The sequence below is a fragment of the Saxophila tyrrhenica genome, assembly GCF_035928015.1.
Source record: "Saxophila tyrrhenica strain CCFEE 5935 chromosome Unknown scaffold_10, whole genome shotgun sequence".
Classification (NCBI taxonomy): Eukaryota; Fungi; Ascomycota; class Dothideomycetes; order Mycosphaerellales; family Extremaceae; genus Saxophila; species Saxophila tyrrhenica.
In genome coordinates this window covers 637,601-647,820 of record NW_027041742.1, presented here as the reverse complement: position 1 = coordinate 647,820, position 10,220 = coordinate 637,601, and the positions used below count along the sequence as shown (strand labels likewise).

General features: G+C 57.1%; 3 protein-coding genes across 3 annotated transcripts; 1 reads left to right on the top strand and 2 right to left on the bottom strand.

Annotated features, from left to right (window-relative positions):
- MRF1 (Peptide chain release factor 1, mitochondrial) lies at nt 1-1,272 on the bottom strand (the record flags this gene model as incomplete). Its single annotated transcript, XM_064804022.1, has 1 exon — nt 1-1,272. The coding sequence occupies one exon, from the start codon at nt 1,270-1,272 to the stop codon at nt 1-3; it is 1,272 nt and encodes a 423-aa protein (XP_064657823.1).
- A 465-nt stretch (nt 1,273-1,737) lies between these two features.
- LTR77_006781 (uncharacterized protein) lies at nt 1,738-3,996 on the bottom strand (the record flags this gene model as incomplete). Its single annotated transcript, XM_064804021.1, has 3 exons — nt 1,738-3,464; nt 3,528-3,872; nt 3,927-3,996. 3 exons carry the CDS (start codon nt 3,994-3,996, stop codon nt 1,738-1,740), a joined length of 2,142 nt encoding a protein of 713 aa, XP_064657822.1.
- A 581-nt stretch (nt 3,997-4,577) lies between these two features.
- RPO31 (DNA-directed RNA polymerase III subunit C1 (rpo31)) lies at nt 4,578-9,269 on the top strand (the record flags this gene model as incomplete). Its single annotated transcript, XM_064804020.1, has 1 exon — nt 4,578-9,269. The coding sequence occupies one exon, from the start codon at nt 4,578-4,580 to the stop codon at nt 9,267-9,269; it is 4,692 nt and encodes a 1,563-aa protein (XP_064657821.1).
- Between the last annotated feature and the right edge of the window lie 951 nt (nt 9,270-10,220).

Sequence of the window (10,220 nt, the reverse complement as noted above, 5' to 3'; positions counted from 1 at the left end):
TCAACTCTTCGCCCTCCCTTCGCCCTCCCCCTCCGCCTCCGCCCCCATCGCCTCAATCTCCCTCTCAACCATCCAGCCCCTCACACTCTCCATAACCCTCCCCAACGCCTCACCCCCCTCCATCACCTCCCCCAAATTCCTCACATCGAGCCCACTCCGATGATCGCTCACCCGCTGCTGATTCCAATTATACGTCCGCACCTTATTCTCCCTCCCCGCCTTGCCTGCCCCGGCCACTTTGCGCAGCTTCGCCTCTTCCTCCTCCCTTTCCTCGCGTCGCTGCTGCGCAATCCGCGAGCGGAGGATTTGCCAGGCTTTCTCGCGGTTTTTGAGCTGGGAGCGCTGTTCTTGCATGTTGACGACGATGCCGGTCGGGGTGTGGGTGAGGCGGACGGCGGATTCGGTCTTGTTGACGTGTTGGCCGCCTGCTCCCGACGCACGAAGGACGTCTGTTCGTACATCCTTGGGATCAACATATGCGTCGCTCTCCTCCGCCTCCTCGGCACCCATCTCAGTCCCTAGACTCGGTAGAACGAGCACGCTGGCGGCACTCGTGTGCGTACGCCCTTTGCTCTCCGTAGCCGGCACGCGTTGCACGCGATGCACGCCCGCTTCACACCGCAATACCCCATACGCCCCCGGCGTCTCCACCTCGAGTATAGCTTCTTGCACATGCAGCGCTCCCCCTGCCCCCGCGTTCCCAGAACTATAGTCCGCAGTCTCGAGCTTCATCACCGTGCTCTTCAACCTCTCGCGCGCGCAGAAACCCTCATACATCCGCAGCAAATCCCCGGCGAATAGTCCTGCTTCGTCGCCGCCGGCGCCGGGGCGGATCTCGATCAGACATGGCAGATGCGCGAAAGGATGTACGGGCACAAGGCTCGATCTCAGAGCGTTGGAGGCGTGCTCAATGAGTTGTTCCGTAGACTCAACATCGTCTTGTGCCAGTTCCTGGAGCTCTTTGTCCGGGGAGCGGAGGAGGGAATGTAGCTCTTTCAGCGAACCGACAGCTTTATCATACTCCTTCAACGCCGCCGTCGTAGAGGACAGCTCGCCTAAGCGCTTCGCTGCGCGGGCGTCATACTCGCTCGCTAATCGTTCGGTGAGAGTGGCATGTTCGCTCGCAATGGCGCGCGCTCGAGTGAGGAGAGCGGGAGATACGCTATCGGTTATGGAGGTTATTGTGGACTGCCATCTTCGCCATGTTATAGGCTGGCGAGCTTTTGAGAGGCTGCGCAAGCATCTTGCACAGATCCAGGGTGTAGAGAACATGGAAGTGTCGCGGAGTGATCGCGAGGTGGAGTTTTAGTGCAAGGGTTGTAGCGTGCATAAAGTTGTGCGAGCCATCACAAGTGCTATATCTGAGAGGTGAAGCGGAAATGTTACATGTCGTGACCAAACATTCGTCAATCTATGGATCGTAGTAGTATCATAGCTCATTCCCAGTCATTCAGTGCTATTCATGCCATCCAGGGGATATTCCCGTGCGCAAGCTGAGCTGAGCAGTCCTTCGAACGCCGCATAGCACTTCCCATCAGACTGTTCATTGCAGCTCGAATTGCCTGCCCTGAACTCCATCCCAAGTAGAACGCCGCGCAGGAAACCCATCGTCTGCAGTACCATATCATCAACCTGCTTGACCCCACCATCTTCTTGCTTTCGAGTCATCACCTTCTCTTCCTGTCTTGTCACTCAGACTCTGTTCGCCTCACCAATGCTTCCTGCACCGTGACGAGCCTAAGCAAGCCACTCAATCGCCCTCTCCGCCAACGGCGAGCACAAGAAAGCCATCGTCGCCACACCTCCCATGACCATACCACCCACGGTACCGCCAGCAATTTTCGCAGCCGTGGCGACTCTGCTCTTCTTCTTCGTGACTGCAATCTTCTTCTTTGGAGCGGTCTTGATCTTCTTCGCCGGCGGTGCCACGATGTCTGCGTCGCGAACACTTGTAAATGATGTCAATCCAGACGGGTTGGTGGGTGACACCGGGCTGGCAAGCTCGTCGAGGTTGATGGATTCGTTCGGGATGGAATCGGCCATGTCGTCGGCCGTGTCGTCGGCCTTGCGCTTTTTACCGCTACTACGCGCTTTCAAGGCCTCAGCGGCAGTAAGAAGGGCCTGGTTGAAAGCGGAAGCGGTCATGGCATTGGCGTCAATAATGTCGGCGCGGGCACCGGCGAGGAGGTCCCCAACGGACTGTGCTGGCTTTGCAGACGGCTGCGGCTCAGTCGACATCTTCGTGCTGGTGTTGTTCTCAACAATGTCGGAGATGTTGATCTTGTTGGAGGTGGTGGGTGCGTTGGCTTCTTGCGACTGAAACGCTCCCGCAGAGCCGAATGGACGCTGAGTTGGGCCGGTTGCCATGTCATAGGCCGGACCTGTCCATGTGATGGGCCCATCGAAGCGATGGCCGAAGACGTTCGGCTGGATGCTGGTGACGTTTTCAGGGGTGAGGGGACTGAACGGCGAAGTCTTGGGGCGTGGTGCGCCAGTGACGCTGCCGAAGCCGAATGCAGGTTGACCGTAGGAAGGGGCCCTGTCGTCCTGAGCGGCATAGGGTCGGACCGAGAACGCAGATGGCTCTACATCCCAGCGGCTACTGTTGCGATAGTCAGTGCGAAGTCCAGAACCATAGTAGGCACTGGCATTGAAGGCCGAGGGTGGTGGGGCGTACGTGTGCGAGGGCGCCGGCTTGGTTGCTGGCTGCGACTGCTGCGACGCACTCCGCGTGGCGAAGCACCCGTATGAGTCGGAGCGAGCTGGCCAGACTCCTGGGTGCGACTCGCGCGTTGGATAGGAAGAGCGAGCGAAGTCATCTGGCGAGCCAAGCTCTGGCGACGGTTGCTTCTCGACGCACTCGTTCTCGTCCTCACTCACATCCCGCCCATCGTAGAGGTTCCCGTCTGAGGAGTAGTCATCGAAACCCGCGTCAGATTGAGAGCCCCAGTTCGACTCGTCATAGTGCTTCTCGGGCTCTTCGTACGAGCTGAGCAACGGAATGTAGTTCGCCGACTGTGGGTCGTGCACCGAGGCAGATTGGTAGTAGTCGTTGTTGTCCTCGAACGTGTCAGGAACCACTCGGTTCGAGTCTTGGTGGCGAGGGATAGAGATTGTAGGACGAGGGGGAGACTTCCGAGTGTGTGAAGGCTGCGAGAGGAGGATCTCTGCATCCGTGCGGGAACCGGTGGCTTCTGGGCGAGTTTTCACCGCATCGTCGAGGTTGATAGGCTGTTGTTGCGACCCGAGCTTCACCTGTCCCTGCTCTGGAGTGGTCTTGGCCGAGGACGATTGATTGCGCTCGCTAACGGAAGCACCGCCAACGCTATGCACATCAGAGTCGTCTGCCTCGGGGGATGGAACACGGAAGGTGCCGGTGGGCTGGCTGGCGCGCATCGTGTACGAGGTCTGCGAATCGCCTGGATTCATCGAAGCGTAGATGAGCTCGACACCATCGTGAGAATCTGTGCGTCCGAATATATCAGCGATGAGCCTTGGAGTGTGACAAGTGAAGTCAGAGATCGTACCGTCACCGCGCGTCACCTTCTCGCCGAGCTTGATGCGGTCACCGTTCTTCAAAAGACGCTCTTCACCCTCCTCCAAGATACGGTCGTTGACCTTGGTTCCGTGCATGCTACCGATATCTTTGATGATGACTGCGTCGTCGAGAGGAGGCGGTCTTCTGATAAGCTCGAGATCTGCGTGATAGCGGCTGACCACGGGGCAGTCAAAGAGTGTGTTGCTAGGTGAAGGCTCCAGATTCTTGTCTCTGGAACGAGAAGCGCGACCGATGACAATGGGATCGTGTCTGTAGAGCGTGATGGTGCGGACGTCGCTTGGGCTTTTGGCGGCAGTGAGGGTGATGTCGAGAGCTGTTTGTGCGACGTCAGTTGCTGCTGCTCTTTCGGAGGGTGCGAGATGCTTACTGGGTCTCGGCGGTAGAGGTGGTGGGGCGGTGGTAAGGTGGCTCTGAGAGTGTTGCAAATCGATCGGCATCGTGGAGAAGAGGGAGGTCGGCGGCAGCAGGAAGGGTGGCATTTATGGTGAGGGAGGCAGTGAAGTGTCGATGTCACTTCACGGGTGTGTCAGGTGTCGCCCATTCACGCCGCTGCTATTGTCGTCGGAGCTGCTTCTGGTTCGTCGGCTGGTGACTGTGGTAATCGTCGTGAAGTGGTGATGGAGAAGGTGGTGCAAGGTGTCGTGTCGTGGAGCTTCGAGGGTAAGCTGCGGGGCTTCTCCGAGAGCTGATGACCGCGTTGAGCTGGCCGGTTCGTAGTCAGGCGCTCGTGGTGACTTTGGCTGTGGGAGAACACCGCCAGACGCCTCGTAGAGGAGATGTAGTAGTGGTGAGGACAAGGCCGACGGCAGTGTGCAGTGGTGAAGATCGAGGAGAGGTCGACGGTGTCGCTGTCGATCATGGAGGTCCAGGCAGCATCGACCCCGCACTAAGATAACGATAAGCTTCACATGAGTCAGCAGTCCAATATCAAATTTGACATTGAGCAGTGAAGAACAACCATAGACACGCCTGGTCATGACACAACACAACCCCGACTTCCGATAGCACATCGCCCGCCATGGACTACCGCGGCGCCATCATCTCCAAGGATCAGGTTGCCACCGCCGTGCCGAAGAAGGTCAAGGCTCTGAAGTTTGGCCTGCTATCCGCCGAGGACATCCTCTCGCAGTCCGTCTTGCAGGTACAAGACCGCAACCTCTTCGACGTGAACCAGGACAACAAAGCGACCCAGAGGAGGCTCATCACTCAGCACGGACCCAACGATCAGCGACTAGGCACCTCGGCGAAAGCAGGCAAATGCGAGACTTGTGGCGAGGGCTTGAAGGACTGCAATGGCCACTTTGGCCACGTGAAGCTGGCTCTTCCCTGCTTCCATTATGGCTACATGCGAAAAATCATCGAGGTGCTCAACTGCGTCTGCAAGGACTGCTGCCGAATTCTGATGCCCGAGAACGAGCGGCGGACGGCACTGAAGGCAATCCGACGTCCTGGACTGGACAACCTACGAAAGAAGACCATATGCAAGAAGATTGTTTCCGACTGCAGGAAGATGAAGCTGTGTCCTCATTGCGGCGCGCACAACGGTCCAGTGAAGAAGGTGGCAAAGCATCCAGTCAAGATGACCCACCACCCTTTCCAAGCCTACATCTCCTCCAACGCCAAGTCGAAAGTCAAGCCGCACGAGATGTTACTGTTCGAGAGCTCTTTCAGAACGGCGCGCAAGAGCTCTACAGACGCTGAGCGGTACTGGCAGAAGGCGGTCGACGACATGCATCCACTGCGCGTCATCAGTATCTTCCGCGGAGTGCCGAACGTGGATGTTGAGCTCTTGGGTATGGACCCGCACAGCAACAAGGGCAGCGGAAGGCCCGAGAATATGCTGTGGACGCATGTACCCGCCCCGCCCGTGGCTATCAGACCGAGCGTGGCGCAGGAGAATGCGAGCACGGAGGACGACATCACCAATAAGCTCGGCGACATCATCCAGATGAACAACCTGGTGCAGGCTACGCTCCTGAAAGGTCAACCGCTCAACAAAGTGATGGAGCTGTGGGAGTTTCTGCAGGTGCAGATTGCGATGTACATCGACGGCAACATTCCCGGACTCGGTCAAGACCAGTACTCCAGTCGCTCTCTCCGTGGCTTCTGCCAGCGCTTAAAGGGCAAGCAAGGTCGCTTCAGAGGGAATCTGAGTGGTAAGCGTGTCGACTTCTCTGGCCGAACTGTTATCTCTCCGGATCCGAACTTGGGCATCGACGAGGTTGCTGTGCCTTCGAGGGTGGCAACACATATGACGTACCCTGAGAAGGTCACTCGATACAACATCCAGAAGCTGAAGAATCGGATCTTGAACGGCGACAAGGTTCACCCAGGGGCCAACTTCGTCATCAAAGGAGCGGACAAGCGGCGCATCGTCCTCAAATTCGTGGGCGGCAGAGGTGACCTCGACAAGATCGCAGATAAGCTAGTCGTCGGAGACATTGTCGAGCGCCATCTCGAAGACGGTGATATCGTGCTCTTCAACCGCCAGCCCAGCTTACACAAGCTATCAATCCTCTCACATCGCGTTAAGGTACGGCCATGGCGGACTTTCCGGCTCAACGAATGCGTGTGCAACCCTTACAACGCAGACTTCGACGGTGATGAGATGAACCTTCACGTCCCACAAACCGAAGAAGCGCGCACGGAGGCACTGGAGCTTATGGGGGTGAAGCACAACCTGGCTACGCCAAAGAACGGTGCTATGATCATCGCTGCCATCCAGGACTTTATCACCGCGACGTACCTTCTCAGCCAAAAGGACCGCTTCTTCAGCCGCTCGGAGTTTGTGCAGATCGCGAGCTCTATGTTTGTCGGCATGGAAGTCAGAGACCCTTACACAGGGAAGACGTGGCCTGTCAAGCTACCACCTCCTGCGATCTGGAAGCCGAGAGCGCTCTGGACGGGAAAGCAGGTGTGGAGTCTGCTTTTGAAGCCCTGCGAAGATTACCCTGTCGACGTCAACCTTGAAGCAAAGGGAAAGCAGTTCTCATCCGTTGAGTTTGCGGAGGCGTATGGGCCGGACAACGCCGCATTGGAGGCGAGAATGGCCAATGATCTCAAAAGCGCGAAGACAGAGCTTGATCAGATGCGTGATGACAAGGACGACTTGCTCACTGAGGACACAAAGAACAACATGTACCGCAAGAAGGAAGAGCAGTGGCGGAAGGACTTCTCAGCAAAGATCGCTCCCGACATGTCCATCACGGACTCCTACCTGGTCATTCGCAACTCGGAAGTCATGTGCGGTACGCTCGACAAAGCGACGGTTGGTGATGGCAAGAAAGACAGCGTCTTCTATGTCATTCTTCGTGACTTCGGGCCAGAGTACGCCGTCGAAGCGATGAATCGTCTGGCTCGTCTGTCGGCCCGTTGGCTGGGCGAGCAAGGCTTCTCCATCGGTATCGGCGACGTCTACCCCTCGGATCTCCTGCGTGCAAGGAAAGATGGCTTGGTAAGAGCGGCGTACGAAAAGTGCATCGACCTCATCGGGCAGTTCAACCGCGGCGAGCTGAAGACAAATCCCGGCTGCGACGAAGAAGCCACACTGGAGCAAGAGATTTCGAGTCTGCTGTCCAAGGTGCGAGAGGACTGCGGTGCGGCTTGTCTGGCAGAACTCAGCCGCTTCAACGCTCCTTTGATCATGGCCAAGTGTGGTTCCAAGGGCTCGAACATCAACGTCGCACAGATGGTCGCTGCAGTCGGACAGCAGATTATCGGCGGCGAGCGTGTGGTCGATGGCTTCGAGAACCGCACCCTACCTCACTTCATCAAGGGGAGCAGAGACCCGCCGGCGAAGGGCTTCGTGGTGAACTCGTTTTTCTCTGGCCTTAACCCGACCGAGTTCATCTTCCACGCCATGTCTGGTCGCGAAGGTCTGGTCGATACTGCGGTCAAGACGGCTGAGACGGGCTACATGTCTCGACGATTGATGAAGTCCATGGAGGATTTGAGCGCAAGGTACGATGGCACAGTGAGAGAGTCTGGCGGTGGCGTGGTGCAGATGAAGTTCGGTGACGACGGCTTGGACCCAGTGGATATGGAAGGCAAGGCGAAGCCCGTCAACTTCGACCGTACATGGTCTCACGCTATTGAGAGCACATGGAACAACGAAGAAGCTGGACTGGAGCCCAAGGAGATTGACGCACTGGTCGAGGAGCTCCTGCGCCCTCAAAGAGCTATTGAACAAAAATCGCACTTCGGTCCTCCCAAACGCACCAGCCACCCAGCAAAGAAAAGGAAGGAAGACGAGCAAGAAGATAATTCTGGCCTGAAGTTCCTCGTCACAGTCACCGATTATATTCAAGCCAAAGTCGACGAGCTTGAAGCTTCCCAGCGCCACCTCCCCGGCTCGGACCAGATCTTCAAGCTCACCCGCCCCGCCCTTGAGCGCTTCCTCGCACTCTGTCTTCGCAAGTTCGAGAAGAGCAAAGTCGAAGCTGGCCATGCTGTCGGAGCCGTGGGCGCTCAATCCATCGGCGAGCCGGGCACGCAGATGACGCTCAAGACGTTCCATTTTGCTGGTGTTGCTGGCATGAGCATTACGCAGGGTGTGCCGCGTATTAAGGAAATTATCAACGCGAGCAAGACCATCTCGACGCCGGTCATCACGTGCAAACTTGAGAGTCCGTATGAGGAGATTGCTGCGCGATTTGCCAAGGCGATCATTCAGAAGTCTTTCCTCAAGGACATTGTGGCTTTCATTGAGGACTGTTGGTGGAGGGAGGGGTATTGTGTCAATATGCGCGTCGATTGGCAGCAGGTGGAGAGGCTTGGGTTGCGGTTGACGCTGGAGGACGTGGCTGATGCGATTGAGCGTGCGAAGGTGTTGAGGGGCATGGGTGTGGTGGTAAGGAGGACCGGGACGTCGCACGTGCGTGTTGCGCTCGACGCAGGCGCTTTCGGTGACTTTGAAGACGAGGACATCGGACCACGCAGGAGAGGGCAAAGGAAGAAGACGCCGAAAAAGTCCACCGGCGCCGAAGATCCCGCCGCGACCTTCGAAAAGGTACAAGTCCTCAAGCGCAGACTCCCCCAAGTCGTGGTAGGCGGCTACCCGGACGCCCAGCGCGCCGTCTTGCAGAAAGGCGACAAGGTCCGCTTGCCGGATGGCTCCTCCCGCGTCCCTCTCTCCGTGCTCGTCGAAGGCTACGGTCTCGCCGCCTGCATGACCACCCCAGGAGTCGACGGCACCCGCACCTCAACCAACAGCGTCATGGAGACCCGCGCTGTTCTGGGCATCGAAGCAGCACGCACAACTATCATCTCCGAAATCTCCTCCGTCATGAGCGGTATGGACATCGATCCACGCCACATGCAGCTTCTCGCGGACGTGATGACGTACCGCGGGGACGTGCTAGGCATCACCCGTTTCGGCCTGGCCAAAATGCGCGATTCAGTGCTCCAACTCGCCTCGTTCGAGAAGACTCCGGACCACCTCTTCGAAGCCGCCATCGGCGGACGCAAAGACAATATCGAGGGGGTTAGCGAGAGCATTATCATGGGGCAGGGAGTACGACTAGGGACTGGCGGGATGGGGGTACTGAGGGATTTGGGGGATGTGAAGGGGGAGAGCGATAGGGCGAGGGGGGTGAAGAGGGGGGTGAAGGAGGGAGAGGGGAGTTTTAGGGTGATGATGGGGCAGATTGGGGTGGAGAGGAGGGAGTTATTGGTGGCTATGGCGCAGGGGCTGGGGAAGAAGGGGGCTTGAGGAAGGGTACTTGAGGGAGGCGGAAGCATTGTTGGCGCTGGTGCGAGTATGGTAGATACCCATGCATATCAAAACGACATTTGCTCACTGCACCACCTACTCTGTCACTTCCTGAACTCCATGTGCAGCCCGTGCTGACTGCTTACTCTGCTGACCCCTGTACACCTCACGACCTCACCTCTCGCACGTATCAGACGCACAGCATCCTTACAGCTTCCAGAACGGTACGACAGTCTCCCTGTGAAAGACGCTTGATGCACGGCTGACCGCTACACAAGCTGAGGTGTCCAGCCGCAAACGGTGACCGGTACATTGTTCCGTTCTCGAGGTTTGTGCCTCGGATAAATCGGCTTCACGGCACTGTGGCGGTGTTTTGAAGTCTTGGAGATTTCGCGGATGGTTGTTCTGGAAGGGTGTTGGAGATGGAGAAGAGGTGTCAATGAGTTCAGGTCAGTCGAGTCGAGTTGTTGTTTGGTTTGAAGTGGCCAGCAACAACGAGCGGTCCAATGCCTGACTCAAACATCACATCAACCTTCGAGTCTTGTCTGTGGCGTCGTTGAAAACGATCTCCCCCAGCTGCAGATTGCTTGGTACTTCGCCTCCCCACTTCGCTCCCCAGCACGACTGAAAAAGTGCAGCGAAGAGACCTATCGTTCCTTCCCAGGACCGCATTGGATCTGCTATGGCGGAATTAGAGTAAGTAAGCGGCAGGCATTCTATCTTCACTTCATCACCACCTACGACTCCTAGAATTCGTTTCCTAAGACCCTATCATTCGACCTCACTCACTTTTGTATCTTGTCGGCTATATACCTTCGGTCTGGGGTTGACACCGCTATCGCTGTTGCTTACCGCTCGTTGTTCATGTGGCGAAATCGGAGGTGTTGCTGGTGAAAGAATTATACAGATACCAGTCGTAGACGGCACATTACTCTGAGAAGCGTACACTCT